At 39.1% G+C, this 18,906-nt stretch overlaps 1 protein-coding gene across 2 annotated transcripts in view; it reads right to left on the bottom strand.

Moving 5' to 3' along the window:
- Positions 1–18,906, bottom strand: part of baiap2.S (BAI1-associated protein 2 S homeolog) — a 155,433-nt gene that overhangs the window by 8,034 nt on the left and 128,493 nt on the right. Inside the window, exons 10-14 of one of the 2 annotated variants that reach the window (XM_018238327.2) lie at positions 18,679–18,880; positions 12,157–12,222; positions 11,797–11,959; positions 7,212–7,249; positions 5,255–6,071 (exon numbers count right to left, since the gene is read on the bottom strand). In XM_018238327.2, coding sequence (XP_018093816.2) covers positions 6,041–6,071; positions 7,212–7,249; positions 11,797–11,959; positions 12,157–12,222; positions 18,679–18,880 — 500 coding nt within the window. In that variant the 3' untranslated portion in view covers positions 5,255–6,040. Of the gene's footprint in view, positions 1–5,254; positions 6,072–7,211; positions 7,250–11,796; positions 11,960–12,156; positions 12,223–18,678; positions 18,881–18,906 lie in introns of those variants that run through there. The other variant, XM_018238328.2, reaches the window with a different exon arrangement.

Here is an 18,906-nt window from a genome sequence, read left to right as displayed (position 1 = left end):
TCATGTATGATGCTTCCTTTTTATATTGTTCAGCAGGTATTTAGACAAATTAAAACATCTGTGGAGATTATTTTAGCGGCAGTTTGGATTGGTCACATTTCATTAACTATATCAGGTTACATAATTATAGTTTTTTTGGAAATTTTAAACATTATGTTTTACTTTTAGCTGAATAAATTACAAGTACATCTGTGTCAGGCTGAGGTTTTTAATTATATTTGTATACTGGAGGCCAGTTCAGTGTTGGGACAGAAAGAGATGTTAGGAACACATCCAGTGTTGCAAGTAAACCTGGTGATAGAACCATTAGCAGAGCAATGAACCTACAAATAAGAGTTCTTTTTGTTCCTCATTTCACACTGCACCCAGATAGTTACCAATCCTTGCTCACTCTTAGTTGTACTTTATAGTGATGCCTAGGTCAGGAAAAACTGAACCTGCACTCAACCCTAACCCACAAAACCTTAACCTGCTCCAACCCCAACCCGCACAATGTTGCCATTTTAGGACCTACACCTGACCAGTACCCATGTCTTCTCACTCTGTAAGCTACTTCAGTGCCCCCCTGTGGTTCCAAGGCAGGAAATCCTCAGGAGTAATGGAGGAGTGTACTTCCCCTAGTCTGACCTAGCGCCCAACCCTAACCGACAATGATTGGAAAAATTTCAACCCAAACCCACCCAGTGATCAACCAGTGGGTTTGTGCGGGTTTCGGGTCAACCTGCACATCACTAGACTACTTTAGTCTCCTTTTCCCACATTTGAGCAAGCATGAACCATAGGATCTGGAGAGTGTTTAAAGGATTTGGATGATGCAATCAGAGGCTATCGGGAATTACTTATTACACTGCTGTCACTATAGCATTATTATAAAGTTCTCCAGAGAATTGCTTACATTTGAAGAGCGATTTTTTTTTCATGTAGGAACCATAACAAAGAGAAGTATTCAATCCAAAACAAAAGCATCAAATGCACGTACATTTCAAAAATGTCTGCCAAAGTGCATGAGAAGGAGCAAGGTCTTCTGAAGATACTACTCCAAGAAATAGTGTTATATAACATTAGCTTCACTTGCATCAAATATGCAAGAGATCTAAAGGAAAGCTTACATATGAAGATTATAGCTCATACATCACAAAGACAATGGGAACAATATGAATCCAGGCAGTGGGCGAGTGATGCAACATCAGGCCACAGACTAGCTCTTCTCAAACAACTTGTAGAAGAGAAGAATCCTGATTCATGGATTTAGGAACAGTTCTTCTGGTCTCTCTCCTAGAATAATAAATGCACAACACAATCTGCTGGTTCCTCAGCAGCTGGATGAGAAATGGGGATTATTTTATTAATGTGATAATGGCATTCATGGAATGGAGAATAGAAATGGCAAAAGATATGGCAGGGCTTTAGATGATGGATCTACAGTAGTCAGAAAAAAGATAAATCAATCAATTTGTATAAAATTTTATTTTGCTTTGTTCGCCTGATAGTGATACAGCTAAAAATCACAGTTAGCGTCAGTCACCATGAGACAAAAATAAAATAAATAGTAATCAATTCTACATATATATGGGGAAGAGGAAAAAATTAACATCCCAAAAGCAGGCAATTAAAAAAAATCCCCCAAATTCCTATGTTAATGCAATAAAGAAAACTTTATTCATACAATAGCATCATTACAGGGCACATTTTTCTTCACCTAGAGAAAAAAAAGTGTGCTTAGCACTGTACATTCTTTTTACAGGAGTCTACATTCCGTTCATCACTGAACAAAGTGAGTCTAAGAGATCGCTAGCACAATTATGACCTCATAAATGCAAACGAATTCTCATTTCATGTATAATGTATATGGTTACAAGTATATTGCAAGCACTGCCATCAGGAAAAAAGGCATTTATTTATAATGTAGTGCTAGAGGTTTTATCACAGCAGCTATGGAGAATTTTGGCACTGGCGCGAGTTGACAGGAGCTATGTCTGGGTAGAAGGACCCGCTAAATCCCAGATCCCATATCAGTGCGTAAGGAAGCAATACACGTAGCCATTAACTCCAATCCTACTGTGTTTGTCTCTAAAGTTTATAAGACACATAAAGATGGACAAAGATTTAGAAAATACAAGATAGAAATAAAATAGAAAAGAAATAGAAACACTGGAGAAAATATGGGATCACCTTAACACCAGACTGAGGTCTTTGTGTGCCTCCAGCAAAGAAAGAAAACAAAATACAGTACAAAAACTCATCTTTGGATTTGCGTTTCAGCCCTTTAATTTGCAAGTGAACACCAAATTATAGAAATGGCTCCAGTCAAGCTGCATATTGCAGGTTTTTCAAAGCATGTATACATGCACAGGAAATAGTTAATAAAGCTGGTCATAGACGAAAAGATTTGATCGTACAAATTACCGTTCTTACCATTTTCGGGCCGTGTGTGGTGTCCCTACATTTTTCGTGAAATGCCGATTGGTCGTTCAATTGATCGGACAGATCAAAAGTTAGAAAATTTGTTGGCTACCGATAATATCTCTGCATGTATTACTGATCTAATGATATCAGTGGGAGACTGTCACCAGCTTTTGTCGGACATATCTTTCGCATGATTGCTGTTAGAGGCAGAACATTGTCTGGTCTGTTCTTTTACAACTTTATTTGATCTGAATGGTTAGTGGCAGGTCGGGAGATGGCACAAAAAATCGGTCTGATATGAAGGTAAATCTGCACGTCTATAGCCACCTTTAGTCTACTTACTGGTGCAGTTAAAAGATTATGAATTAAATCAGACTGATTTATTTAGATTCTGTAGTCATTTATCAGGGCCCCATACATTACCCTAGACCAGGGATATGCATATAGTATAAAAAAAATGAGAGGTGGCATTGCCTATATATATCCCTCTTCAACTTTCTGTCTAAAACCTAATCAAAAAAACAAGTTGACTGTGCTGTTGATATATAAATGCAGCACTGCAGTTACCAATAGCAACTCACTATCAGCAATATTGTGAATTGTATCTAGTTCCTAGATATCTAGCTAGCAATATCTAGCTCCTAGTGCAAAAATGTAACTAGGAATACTCATGTGAAAATGTATGCCTTTATAATAGGGGAAAGCTCTGTTGTAAAACTTTCTGCTGATTAAAAAGAATCTATACCCCTGAACACCTCTATAAAAATATATTACATAAAAAAGTCCATATGTAAACTTGACTTCAACCAAATGTTTTTCGAGTAGTATATGCCATTGGATTATCCCAGATATTTAAAAAATGATATTAAATCAACCTTCTGGCTCATAAGATTCATTGTGCTCACACACAAACCAATAACACGCATGCAGCACATGCTACATTACACCAGCTAATGAATGGATAGAGCTGTGTCTTTTCCACTCAAAAATTTTCCTGTTACAATTAGCATCTGTCATGTGATCACTGAAGGAGCACAAAGAATAACACAAATTGGTGGCTCATGGTAACAGGGCAATGTTTACTGATGCCAGTCTGTCCCCTCGGTCTCCTGCTGCTCTCCCCTCTGTTCTGGCGCATGCAAGTGCACGCACACACATGGGGGGGGGAGCGTGGTGGCAGACTTGCTTGCCTAGGGCACACAGTCAGCTTGGCCCAGCCCTGGGTTAACTATGATTCCCCCAAGCAGACTTGCAAGAGCACTAAGGGGAGCAAGGGTACAAGATGATACGATTTTAGGGGTAAAGCAATAAAAGTTGGCTGTGGGAAATTTTAAAAAAGTCTATCTACACATATACTGCACATCATATTCAGCAGAGAAAGATTGGTTTTATGCTTCTCCTCCTCTCTGATGGTAGGGCAATGGTTGCTAGATACTTATTAAATGGCTGAAACGCAATGTTACACCATACCAAATAACGAAACAGTGACAAAAAAAAAACATAATTAAGATCTCCCTTGTCAATCTTGACCGCAAGGGTGCAATCTGCTTAAACTATATATGGCTTTAGTAAAGAACCCAAAGGGCAGAGTTGCTAAAGGTTTTCAGAGAGTTCAATTTCAGAGTTCATGATTGCTTTCTCCCCCAAATTTTTCAACAGTTCTGAGATGGCAAAATCACCTCTGGGCAAAATTCAGGTACTAGAAAATCTAAATTAGTGCTTGATAAATTCTTGTAATATAAACCTGTATTTAGCATGAAGAATCTCCTTACTCAAGAAATAATCAAGTATTAGTGCAAAAGGGTTGCATCCCCCCCCCCCATTTTTAAGCAAATCTTCCCCAGGAGTCCGCTCCCACTTGTGTAAACTGCTTAAATTGCTTTAATACCATCTTTTTTAAAACACTTAATTTGTGTTCAGTGGAAAATATTGAATTAAAAAATGTCATAAGGATATTAAGTCTCCAAAGATATTATGTGTTCAAATGTTGCTTGCCTAAGGCCCACCAGAGAACTGGACATTGTGTGCCCACTTTAATCTCTTGGGTTTTGTGTAAAAAATCAGGCAAATTTAAAATCTCTGCATAAAGACTATACAAAACTAAAGTTTTAGTACTTACTAGCTAGACATTTATTTTAAAGGTGGCCAAACAATCTAGCAAGCTGATGGATCTTCCTGTTTCACAGGGGTTCAGAGGGGTTTAAACAGGATGACAATAATGGCTGCTGTTGGATGTGCAAGAAAGAAAGAGTTTTTAGAGGTTCATTCTAAAGGATGTTTGGCTAGAGTATTGTACTTCTAGATAACTTTTTTTGCACTGTTATCAAGGGGCACATTTACTTAGCTTGAGTGAAGGATTAGAATGAAAAATACTTAGAAGTTTTTTTTTGGCTACTTCGACTACGACTTCGAATCCAACGTTTCAAACTAAAAATCGCTCGACTATTCGACCATTCAATAGTCAAAGTACTGTCTCTTTAAAAAAAACTTCGACTACCTACTTCGCCACCTAAAACCTACCGAGCACCAATGTTAGCCTATGGGGACCTTCCCATAGGGAAGGCTTTCTAAGCAATTTCTGATCGAAGGAAAATTGTTCGATCAATGGATTAAAATCCTTCGAATCATTCGATTCAAAGGATTTAATCGTTCGATCGAACTATTTTTCCTTCGATCATTTGATCGAAGAAAATGCGCTAAATCCTTCGACTTCGATATTCGAAGTCGAATGATTTTACTTCGATGTCGAATATCGAGGGTTAATTAACCCTCGATATTCGACCCATAGTAAATGTGCCCCTTAATAACTGAAGCACAAATTGTGATGTATACGACAAATAATACATTTTCTAACACAAGGCCCTCAATTTGTGAAACAATGCCCACAACAATTCAATCTTCAATGCAGCCAAGTCATAAAGTTGGGGCGGCATTTTTGGCACTTGGATTACTAGCCTTCATATAAGAACATAATAAAGAGGTTGTCTTGCCTGCATTTTTGAATTCTGCAGCTAATATTTATATATAGAAAGAGATTCTCTCAGCTCTGATTTGATTCTCTGATTCAGTCATACAGGTAAAGGTCTGGTGATGTTCATAAAGATGGAATAACAGTCCCTTTGAAACCGCAGCCCCATGCACACAGTACACTTTTAACAGAGGGACATCAAAAGAGGTACATGCCCCTTTCCTTGTAGGTAAGGCCTTGTGATAAGCCCCAGAAAAAATGTGACAGCAATGCTATTTAAAAATTGGTATAAAAGCCAGTTATAAAACAGCTCTTTATGTTCAATAATACAGCCACGCTGACTGGCAGTTCCTGCACTGAAAAACCCTTGCTAGAAACAAATAAGACCAAAAAAAGCATCAGGAAGATAAAAACCAAGCAGCACCAGAACTGACTAACCAATGGGATGCTGGAATGACCTCCAATTACTGCTATGCAACAGATTACAGATACCTCCAGCAAAGCATAGGTTAATGAGCACAGAGATCATTCAAATACCAAAAGGAAATGAATTACAGAAAGAACAAGAGTTTAAAAAAATCCATGGTTATAAAGAAGAAAAGAAAATGGTTAAGAAAGACGAATGTTCTTCAAAGTAGTAGATGCCATGCCTGTGCAAGACTCTCCTCACACAGTAGATATCATAGTGCCATTGCCGCTGTGAAATAAAAAAAAAAGTAGAGGGACACTGCCGAGTTGCATAATATTATGTCTGACAGCACAAATCACGAGATTGATGGCACACTTGTCTGCAGTATCCCTTACACTTGCATGCATATGGTTTATTTGTGCAGTTGCCGAACTGGCACAACTACAATAAAGAAGTCCAATCTTCATCATAAGATTCATTCAGAATTATACAAGCAGTGATTTGATGGCATTTCCTAGCTTGAAAACACATCACTGTTTCTTATCTTGCATCAAATTTCCCATTAAAAAAAGAGTCTGAAAATGTACTGCTTTCTTAAAAATTGATTATCTGCTAATTTCAAGCAGGTCTATACACTAGGGGGCAGATTTATCAAAGGTCGAGGTGAATTTTTGAATGAAAAGAATTCGAATTTGAGTTATTTTTTGTGTACTTCGAGTAGGGAATAGTCTAAATTCTGTTTTAGCCTATGGGGGGGCCTCCTAGAACCTATTTGGAGTCAATTCAGTGAAAAATGTTCAACATGACCTACAGCTAACTTTTACTTTTTCAGTATCACTTTAAGGTACTTGTGGCCAAACACACTCTTGCCAATGTGTCCTGCGCCTACTGAGACTGGGGAGCAAAGGAGCTACCACCACCCTGGGCCTGGAGCAGGTTGCTTTGCCCAGTGAATCGGATACAATGCACCTCACTTTGCTAGACTCAACTTGCACACAAATTTGAGTATGGCCACAATATTACTAGAATAATTGGGGTTCGGGGGATGGAGCCGCATTATGTGGAAAACATGGCAACTTGCACCGAAACTGAATTTACACACTGCATTTTTGTTTGTAAATAATAACTATTGATTTTCTACAATAAGGCTAGAGTCAGTCTAATGCACATAAGTCATAAATGATGCAAAGCTATACTATCACTGCAGGACCAAGGTAACAGTAGCCCCCAGACTATATAATATGTATGTGACATTTTAAAGCTTCTGTCCATACGCTGCTCTGCCATATCCAGCTTAAGTTAAGGGATACTGCAGGTAGTGTGAACAAACACTGTATGAGAATTTAAGTGTGTAGTGTGAACAAACACTGTATGAGAATTTAAAAAACAAAACAAACAAACAACAAAGCTGATATCTATGAAATATACCTGTTTGTGGAACGTGTGGCTCCATAATCTTCTATACCCTGTTGGAAGGAATTCAGAGAAAAAAAATAAAAACAGATATGAGACACACAAGCTAGGGCATATACTTACTGCTAAAATGTATTTACAGGGTAGTACTTTTCAGACTCTGGCAATAAGTGCTATGGTAGGGGTTCTTAATGGAATAGGATGTTCTAGTTGCCATTTTTGCAACTAGAGCTCTTCAGCTACAAAAATGGAAAGAGGAATGGGTATTATCATAGAACGGCCCGCCCGATGTTCAGAAAAGGGTTAATGGGGATGGAATGAATGAATATTTTTGGTTTCACTTGGTAACTTCAGATTAGTATCCAGTCTGCTACAGAGAGCTGCAGAGAGTTGCGTTGAAGAAAAAGGACTATGATGCTCTCATCATGGTCATCAAAATGATATTCATATACGGAGGGTAAGATTCTACGTCAAGGACTTCCACCAGAAATAAGTGCATATTCTAATTCTCCCTGAATGGCACGTGTTATTAAGCTGAAACAGAAATTTAAAATGGAGTTCTATTTCCAAGATGCCACTTTTATGGCAAATAAAAATGCAATTTCAAAATTAAAGGTGCCCCTTTACACAGGGGAGAAATGAAGACAATAAAGCAAAAAGAGAACTGTTCTGCCCTGAGTATGAACTGCATATGTATGAGTCTATTTGCATACGAGGATTTAAATATTTTATAGGAATATTTAATGGTCCTTTTCAAAATTGTATTCTTTACCTCCCGACAGAAGGTGCTTACAGTATCACACTGTGTGGGATTGCAGTGGTTTTTGATTTTCTACTTAAATACACTTGGATTGGGAGTCTGGCAAACCTGCACTAATTATTCTCTATGACAGCTCACATTTGAGTCATACTGATAATAATATGCCTGTGTGGACTTGTCCCTCAGAGATTTGTATGAATTTTATTAAACGGGCATGCTGTAGTGAAGAAAACTGCTACATGAAGTCCCACTTTAATCTTTCCCTGCATAATACAGTACATATTCAGAGGGACCAGGGACAACAATGGCTGGGGGTCTATACTGCATAATGCCAGAGGGACAAGCATGAGAAAACGGGGTGCTATAGTAAAGCTTTAAGTGCATAAATGAATGTCCCAGTTCCTGCAACAGCCTTTAAAGGGGGATTTCACCTTTAAATTAACTTTTAGTATGATGTAGAGTGCTATACTGAGACAATTTTTAATTGGTTTTTATATTCAGTTTCTAGCCAGCCAAATGGTGCAGCAGGTTCAGTCAGTTTAGTTACTGTTTTTTGACAAATGATCAATAACGGCTTTAAATATACAGCCTTTTAGGGGCTATGAGAGATCATGATGTAATCATGTCAAGCCAGATAAGATAATCAGGTTCCTAAGATTATCAGGAATTCTAGCACAGAAGGAATTAGAATGTTTTTGATAAGATTTTTTTGCAACTATTTGCATATTGCACAAAAATTTATACTTTGGATGGACATAATGCAAATATGCATACAGCTCATTTTCATTATGCATTAGAACAATACCAAGACAGGATTCAAATATGACATGCATTTAATTTACATCCAGGAGGAAAGATGGTTTGTTTAAGGGAAAAGGGAAATATTTCTGGTGGAAGTTCTGTAAATAAGGCATATTTTACTGCAGCTTACTGTACTGTTTGAATCTATTTTGGGTTCAGTGCAATTTTATGTATGAATTGTAGTGTTCCTTAACACTCCATACATATTATATAATCTCCCACTCATATTTTACCTTCAAATTATCCTCCTCCATCACACTTAAAAAATAAAAGTTCTTATAAGGTACTTGACTGTACCAAACCCAAAGTAGCAGATGCTGCAGTAAAAATGCCATACATGTTATCCAACTTACTGATGAAGACCTTTTGCGAGATTTGTACAGTCCTGCTGAATGTGGATAAAGAACGCTGGTACTCTTGTGTATCGGATACCAATAAGGCATTGTGTAACCCTATAAATAAGGAATATACAGTGCTTTGGAATCTGGATTATACTCTTTAGAACCTGGAATTCCACCTGCATGAAGTGCAGATTGATTAAAAGGAGGCAAAGCCCTGTACACAACAGCCCCAACTGACCTCGTTTTTCAGTATATGTAAGTACAAAGTATCAAAATTAAGAAAACATCAGTTACATATCTTAATAGGGGATGCACCAAACCCAGGACTGAATCAGGGTATTGCATGTCATCTGACTTGTCACTGGACAATGGACGACAAAACAAATTGCTCAAGGATGAGGCAGTTTCTGGCTTAAAATATAATTATACTAATTACACTTTGGACTCAATTCTTGTTTTTGCCACAGGATTGTGTTACTCCAAAAATCCAATCCAACAATTGAAGATTCTGAGTAGGCCTAAACTGCAGCTATTGATACAGCAATGATAATATAATAGAATAGAATATATAGAATATAATAGAATGATATTTGCACTCAACTGTTTACTGCTACTTGTCTAGTGCATCTTCCATGTTTAACCAACATGTGGTTTTCCTTGTTTTTGTTCTTTCAGCCAAAATGACCTCTAGGTTACATAGTTAAATCGGGTTTAAAAAAGTCCATCAAGTTCAACCCCTCCGAATGAAATCCAGCATCCATACACACACCCCTTCATACCTTCACAAAAAATATATATATCTATATCTATACTAACTATAGAGTTTAGTATCACAATAGCCTTTCATATTATGTCTGTGCAAGAAATCATCCAAGCCACTCTTAAAAGCATTAACAGAATCAGCCATCACAACATCACCCAGCAGTGCATTCCACAACCTCACTGTCCTCACTGTGAATAACCACATACGCTGCTTCATATTAAAGTTTTTTCTTCTAGTCTACTGGTGGCCTCTGGTGCGGTGATCCTCTAGTCTAAAGTGGTGGCCTCTGATGCGGTGATCCTCTTTATGGGTAAAAATGTCCCCTGCTATTTGTCTGTAATGTCCTTTGCACTCTCTCCAGGTGATCATGCTTTTCCCCAAGAATTCCATCAACCTTGTGAAACTCCCTGAAAGTTGAGTAGTCTTCTCTTGAAATGACTGATGTGCTATAGGTGGGTAACCTGTGCTGGCCAAGATCATATATACACACACACACACACACACACACACACATATAGATATAAATTATACTGTTAAGGAAACCTAACAGCAACAATCCTTATAGGTATGAGACCTGTTATCCAAAATTCTCAGGACCTGGGGTTTTCAGGATAACAGATCTTTCTGTAATTTTGGATCTTCCTACCTGAAGTCTACTAGAAAATCATGTAAACATGAAATAAACCCAATAGGCTGGTCTTGCTTCTAAAAAGGATTAATTATATCTTAGTTGGGATCAAGTACAAGCTAATGTTTTAGTATTACAGAGAAAAAGGATTTTTTTTTTTTTAATTCTGATTATTTGGATAATGAGTCTATGGAAGATAGCCTTTCCATAATTTGGAACTTTCTGGATAACCAGTTTCCGAATAATAGATCCCATACCTGTATTTGTGTTTTTTAGTAAATAATAACAGGTTAAAGGGATACTGTCATGGAAAAACACATTTTTTCCAAAACACATCAGTTAATAGTGCTGCTCCAGTAGACTTCTGCACTGAAATCCATTTCTCAAAAGAGCAAACAGATTTTTTTATACTTAATTTTGAAATCTGACATGGGGCTGGACATTTTGTCAGTTTCCCAGCTGCCCCAGTCATGCGACTTGTGCTTGCACTTTAGGATGGAATTACTTTCTGGCAGGCTGTTATTTTTCCTTCTGAATGTAACTGAAGGAGTCACAGTGGGACATGGGTTTTAACTATTCAGTGCTGTTCTTAGATCTACCAGGCAGCTGTTATCTTGTGTTAGGGAATGGTTATCAGGTTAACTTTCCATTTGTTCTGTTGTTAGGCTGCTGAGGGGGAAAAGGGAGGGGGGTGATATCACTCCAACTTGCAGTACAGCAGTAAAGAGTGACTGAAGTTTATAAGAGCACAAGTCACATGACTTGGGGCAGCTGGGAAATTGACAATATGTCTAGCCCCATGTCATCAGTTTGCTCTTTTGAGAAATGGATTTCAGTGCAGAATTCTGCTGGATCAGCACTATTAACTGATGCACCAAAAAATTAAAGTGTTTTAAAGAAATGAAAATATCATGTTGTGTTGCCCTGCACTGGTAAAACTGATGTGTTTGCTTCAGAAACACTACTATAGTTCATATAAACAAGCTGCTGAATAGCAATGGCGGACATTAAAGAAAGGTATATATGGCACAGGTTAAATAGTGGATAACAAATAACATTATGTTCTACAGAGCTAATCTGCTGTGTAACCGGAACCTTTTCTCATTTTAATAGCTGCCCCCATTGCTACACAGCAGCTTATTTATATTAACAATAGTAGTGTTTCTGAACAGCAGTTTTACCAGTGCAGGGCAACAATGCATTATATTTGTATTACTTTAAAACAATTAAATTTTTTTGATGTTATTGTTCCTTTAAACTATATCCTTAATGGCATTACTAAGGCCAATGCATTCCTCCTACAGTACCTGTGAGAAAACCGGTGCAGCCACACTGTAAGGTCTGGGTTTGAATGTGCTCACAGGTTGAGGCTGAAATCCCCTTGAAGCCATGTTGTAATCTGGAGGAGGTATAGAAAGGTCATCTTTGTCCAGCAGGTTCCCAGTACTGCTACTCTTCCCAGGCTGTAAGCTAAAGAAAAGGTTCCAAGCATCAATGTGACAGCTTCACATTTCAGGCCAACTAAAACTATACAGATTTGTCAGCATTATTAGTACTCAAAAACAACAAGCTGAACAAGATGTGAAAACCAGTTTGGACATGTAGTATGTAACACAATGAGGGCTACAAATAAATAGAAAAAGGATCATAAGGTACATGTTTCTCACCTTGTTTGTGTCCGATTTGTGCCAGTATCTAAAACTCGAGTGTAGGAAAATGGAAACCATCCTCTCCTGCAATTAGATACACAAACATAACAAACAGGGGTAAAAGAAGAGAAGTAGTTAGAGAAGGGGCTTTCTGTTAGTCCTGAATTTACTGTTTATATTAGCTTTTAGAGAAGGCAGGACCAACAATATTAGTGTATATTGTTTTCTACTGTTAAAGGGGACCTGCCACCCAGACATAAAAAGCTGTATAATAAAAGTCCCTTTCAAATTAAACATGAAACTGAAATTCTTTTCGTTATTAAAACATCCATACCGGTTACAATCCTGTTTCAAATGTCAGCAGTCAATGATATATTGCATGTCCCTCCTCTGTGCCTAAGGGGCAGGTAATTACTTTCATAGGGCATAGGGGTGGGGCAGGTAATTACTTTCACTTTCCATTCTGCACTACCTAGATGCCACTGCAAACCCAACATTCCTCTTCCCTTCTAACAATCTGTTTATGTAGCCAGTGCATGGAAAGGGACATCAGGTCACCAATTATGTCACATAAACAAGATTTTGTGCCATAATGCAAAACTTGTCTTCTACAAAGTGGCACCTGCCTGCTTGCTGAGATTGTGAATCCCAAGACTAAATAAAGACAAGATTTAAATAATTTTCATAATGTAAATTTAGCTTGTTTTGCTTGACTAACATCAGAAAATATGATTTGGATTTATTTTCTTAAGGTGAAAGGTCCCCTTTAAACTCAATATTCTTCATTGTTCTAGCTGTTTAAAATATAATCAGTTGTTGCTCCAAAACACATATAGTGGTACTGAGAGAATAACATTTTTTATTTACCTGAACTATATTGCTTTGTTTTATTAAAAAAAATGAATAACACACCACAGATTTTTATATAGATCATCCAGTACAGAGCAAGATGTCCCTTAGAGCTACACATCTTGACTAATAATTGAGGATACAGTTATTGTAAAAGTCTTCGCAGTTTTAGACTCAGTAGGAAGCCTGAATGATTTACACACAGTGCATGTGTGTATGTGGAAGATACCGGTTGTCTTGTAAATAGGAGCAAAGAGGTCATTAGTTTCTCGTCTGTGTTTTTTTGCAAGGATTAAACAAGAGCTGAAACAGCACTACCTGCCCTCCATGTTTCTGAATGGAATACCAATATATAACTTGGTTGGATTTTTTCCAAAGCAGTGCTGCACAAAACAAGAGAGACCTGGCTACATTAATCCATTTCATCCTGAACTCCCATGCTGTTAAAGGGCGGACTGTAATGAACCTTCTCTCTAATAAAAACAAGTAAACCAGCCTGCTGTCATACAGGCAGACAATCCTCTAGCTTGCAGTAGCAAAGGCAATGAGAGGATTAGCTGACTTAATTAGGATGATGCACATGACAATTGATGGGCTAAGGGGCTGCTGAGCCATCGTATTGCTTGGGTGGGACCAAGTGTAAGGGAAGACAAGCTGTTACCATCCTTAGTTGCTCTTATCTGCATAAGTGGCCATACACTAGAAGTTCCACTCGTTTGGCGACCGGTTTCCCCAGTATGCCCACCAAAGATGGGAGATCTTATAGCTAATCTTTTGGCCCAAGGGTCCAATGATCAGATTACAATGATGGGAATAGGCGTAGACAGGAGGAGGACCACATCAACTAGCCAATTTAGTCCTCAAATTGGACAGGAAAATCAAACCTGACTGATTAATAGCTGGGAGATTGTTGGCCAGATATTGACCGGGAGGCCCATAGGAGGGCCACATACTCTGGCAGATAAGCTGCTGAATAGGTCTAAAGGACCTGAATTGGCAGCTTAGTTCTTGGCCACCTTTAGTTTTAGACTGATAATTTCCCTGTGTTTCTGGATATCTGAATGGTAATAGAGGAAGTCAGCAGGAAAAGAAGTGCGCTAACATGGCAACTAAGATTGGAGCGGGTTTACATCAGAACTCATTGAATTACCTTACAGCCAAAGGCCACATCAGAGGGGGACAAAACATGAAACTTGTAGAACTTAAGGTATAAAGGTAAAGGTATGTAACGAGGGCCACATGGCTGTGTTACATATCTGATTTTTGGAAGCTTGCCATTCTATGAACATAGAATTTTAGTGCTCACATAATGTCTAGACTGTATAAAAGTTATTCCAGCACACATGATGGCTCAAGACAAATGGTTGGGAGGTTGATCTCCTGGTTAAGATGAAATGCTTAGGTGACCTTCGGCAGGAATGTGGGTAGGGTGCAAAGTGCAACGTTGTCCTTGCGAAAGACTCAGAACAGAGACCTGTCAGTCAGAGCCCCTAACTAGGAGACGTTTAGCTTAAGAGATCACCACCAAAAATACCAGCTTCCAGGTAAGGCGTTTCAAGTCGATGATAGAAAGTGGTTTGCATATTGTACTATGGAGAGCACAGACTGCAGAACAAGTTGTTGTTGAAAAATCAGGGAAAGACCATTTGCCCTGGACTGTCCTGTGATCGTGCCGCAGCAGAGTAAACTGGTATTAATTGTGACTATGGCCCAGTGAGTGAAGAAGCAGACTTTGGTGGTTGTAGCCACCAATATAAAGAAAAATGTGTAGAGTAGGACAGGGCAATCAGGTGGTCTCTGGCCAAGTCTCTGAGGAAATCCAGTTACGGAGGGCTCATATAAAACTTGGCGAATTGGCCAACCTCTATGAAGCTGGTCATGAGGCCAAAGATTTGTATGCAGGATCCTGTACTGAGGAGTTTGTAGGGAGCAGTGGATTCTTTCAGTAATTAAACAGTGTTGTTTGGGGTTGAAGTGAATGGTCAAAACATTTATAGACTATGTATGAAGCAGTGTGTTTGGGGGGTTTGCCACCTATGAGCTGCCAGGATTTGTAAGTACCTGTTGGATCCAGTGAGTGGGATGAGGCTAACAGTTCTAGATTGTCTAAGTAGGGCACTACATTGGCGCATATATGCCACTAGGGCAGCCATAAGTTTAGTAAGAATGTGAATGGCTGTGCCAAGGCTGAAGGGCATGGCCTGAAACTGGTATTGCTCCCTGATGAAGCAAAACATAAGTATTTTTGGTGGTTTTGATGAATAAGGATGTCAGCATGCATGTTGAGCATGCATGTCTAAAGAATCTTCCATAACCGTTGCAAGGGCTTTGTCAAACCACAAACAATGGTCCAGGAAACACAAGCTGAGGCTACTGTGGATTTGAAAGCTGAGCTAGAGGAGAAAATGTTTTTTTTTTTTTTTTTTTTTAAACAAGCTCAGTGTTTCTATCCATTAGATCCCCGAAAGCTGTCCTTTGGGGGAATAGTGGTGTGCTTAGCCTATCTGGGGATGCTGTCCCATGTATCCTTGTGCACTTGGTCAAACAGACAGAAAAACAGAGAGAAAGAGTATCCTTTGATATCCGTCAGTCTGACATTTTCCATTCTCTTTTAATAAGCTCATTACAGTCTCATGCAATGCAAAGTGCTTCTCTTGATGTTAAACGGAGCCAGAAAGATTATCCAGTGTTTTTTGTTCTTTGCATTCTTCCTGGATTTGGAACATGTCCATAAGCAAAGCATTGATGGCATTGGTGCAAGACTTGTGAGATGGGTCAGAAGCACATATGGGAGAACCTGGAAGGTGTGTCTGAGAAAATCAGAAATAGAGGCTGGTCTAAAATCGAAACAAAGCTCTCTTAGTACCCAAGGGTGTATTATTTCTGGCCCTGGCACCTAGTTCACATTACCTTTTTAGTAAAGCTTTATGAACCATACCCTGAATCTTTGAGGCAAGCCAACAGTGCAACTATGAGGTGGGTCTGGGCAGGCACTGATTAATGAATAGGCCAGAGTGAGGGTGGACCCATCTAACTTTTGCAATTATTATTTTTATTTTATGTAAAAATATTATTTGTATCTATGCTGGTTCTAAAAGGTGCATGGTACCTGCTGGGAGATTAGGCAGCCAGATAAGGCAAGGCAGGTGCATGCACCTGAGCTCTTTAAGGTGCCAGTGACGTCACTGGCATGCACTGAACCAGACGCATCATATCGAGTTCGGGTGCATGGTACGGCTTGTCTGGCTGCCAAATCTTTCAGCAGGTACCATGCACCTATCTTGACTGTACCCAGGCCCAGCAGCACAGATAAAAATAAATATGAAAGAAAAGAAAATACAAATAATAATTGAAAAAAGCTAGATCAAGAGCCCTGTGTGTGTCCAGGTGCACCCGTGACCTTGATTAATTGTTGTATATTTTTAAACTTTTAGGAGTGGATGTATCCTAGTCTGTGATGAAAAGTGTAGCCTAGGGGGCCTCACATTTCATTAATCCACCACTGGGTCTGGGAACTCCGACTCCTCTTTTGTATACACTGAAGAAAAGAACAGAATAGGCTTTAGGAAATTTATATACAATACATTATGTATGAACTGCATAGATTTGGTGATTTGGCAACTATTATGAAAAATTTAACTAGCCTTGTATGTGAGAAATACAGTTTGGTTTTACAGGTCCATATTGTATTGGGGACTCTCCTTTCACCTGCACTAGGTATACACATTTCCCTGCCCACTAGTTAGCCTAACATGGCTTCTGAGGCAACTGGTTCCCAGAGCAGGCAAGGTCCTCTGGTCATACCCCAGCCCCCACCTAACACCCAAAAAAATGCCCCAAGGCCAGTGAACAGGTTCAGGAGAATTAACAATGCCACTGGCATACAAGATTCCTGCTTGGTTACAGCCTTTTCAGATGACACTTTTTAACATGTTGACTTTCTGTAGAGAATATTATTTTTATCTATGCTGATGGGCTTTGGTCCAGTTCTGAAAGGTGCATGGTAGCTGCTGGGAGATTAGGCAGCCAGACAAGGCAAGGCAGGTGTGTGCACCTGAGCTCTCTATCACCTGTTCCATAGGAAATCTGGTGACGGAGCCAAGGGGGTGAGGGGTCAGACTCAAGACTCCGGAAGTGATGTCATGAGCACGGTGCTCCGTCGTCACTTCGGCTGAATACGCCGAGTGACGTCAGCACGAGTGACGTCAACGCGCACGTCAGTGCACACAAACGTCGTCGCTAATATTCATAAATGTGTTTGCAAACTTTTTTGCACTAACAAAACATATTACATTCCCCCTCAAATGTCCTATAACAGTGCATGACCTAAAAAAAGCTGCATGACAGCACTGTCTACTTGCTGTGTCAATCAGTACAAATTATTGTAATAAATGAGTGGCTGTAACAAATTATTTATACTATTATGGGCTTTGTACATGGGTGATTTCTAACAGTCAAAAGACAGTTGTCAACCTAGTTTATTGTTTCCCAGTAATAATATTTTACTGACAGTTACTCTTTAAAATAAAAAGCAACTTTGGGCTCTCTTTTATACATCTGCAGGTCATCAACATATTCTGTGGTTACAAATTTTGAGCCATAAAAATACCTTCAGTTGTTATTTGATGGCTAAATGTTTGTGGCCATGGAATTCATTTGATGTTGACTTTCTGTAGATGTGACCCCCCCCCCCACCAGCACAACAGCACAACAGACCAGCTGTTCCTGCTGAAGCACATTGACTGATTCTATGGAATCTAAAATAAGGCAGGTTCAGAAAAGATTTCCAAATTCAGGCAAATGCAGGTTATATTATTATTATTATTATTATTAACTTCCAGCATTTGCTAAATGAGGCAGCTGCTAGAGATCACTTGATATAAAAGACAAATATTTATTTGACACAAGCTTCATGGATTATGAACTCACAAAGAGTCAGAACCCCCAAAAAAGATATCGCTCCACAGCACAAAATAACATAGCACAGAAAAACAAAGAACTGTTCTTACAGCCAAGTTGGTAGCTTTGCCCTCAATGCCAGGGTACTAGTGGTTAAGGCTAGCTTGAGAACAGAATCCATCCAAGTCAGGGGGGTTCACAGGGAAATACACAGAATTATATTCTCTCTCCTTATGCTAAAGTGAAGCCTGCTTAAATATTTTACAAACAGGGCTACCAAAATCCCAGCATAGTGTTTATGGACATAACCCATCAAAATGCTGAACAGTACTAAGGCACGGGTTGCAGAGAATGATGGCTAGGACTGTAAGTAAGCAAATAGTCACATGCACACCCAAGCCCTATGGAAATGCTCCATAGGGCTCGGGTGTGCACGTCATCAACTGACGAAGAGGGAACTGCCCCCGAAACGTTGTGCTGAAAATGTGCTTGAATTCGCCCTGTGTGCCGGTACCTGTAACTTTTGTTCCTAGGACTGTAAGTAAGGCACTATTGCATTTAATATATTCAGATGCGGCAAGGGAATTAGCAGCTTGCCTTTACTTGAGGCTACATAAATCTAAATACCATCCATAACGTGGTAGGTAGTGGTGACCACATTTAGACCATGCTGGATTTTGCCAGGTTTTTTGTTTAGCATACAAGTACAGTTTTATACAGAGTTTATGCCACCAAAATAAGCAATGACCTTACAGATATAGTTCAGAAAGACTGGCATGAGGCATTTCTTACAGTTTGGACTTCTCACATTCTCCATAGTGCCACCCATCTCTAGCTTCAGGAACAAGTAAGGTGATGTAGTCGCCATCTTTGAAGCTCAACAAGGTGGTGTTGTCACCAGCAGTGTGAGAAAAGATTGCCTGAACCCGTGTCCTTCCATTCCTTTCAAGACCAGCTGCCATGGAGCTGGAACGTGGCAAAGTCTTATTCTCAGCTGTTGGTTATATGAAACCAGAAAGT

The sequence above is a fragment of the Xenopus laevis genome, chromosome 9_10S, assembly GCF_017654675.1.
Source record: "Xenopus laevis strain J_2021 chromosome 9_10S, Xenopus_laevis_v10.1, whole genome shotgun sequence".
NCBI lineage: Eukaryota > Metazoa > Chordata > Amphibia > Anura > Pipidae > Xenopus > Xenopus laevis.
The sequence above is the reverse complement of the archived record's forward strand: the minus strand, read 5'-3'. Positions and strand labels throughout refer to the sequence as shown.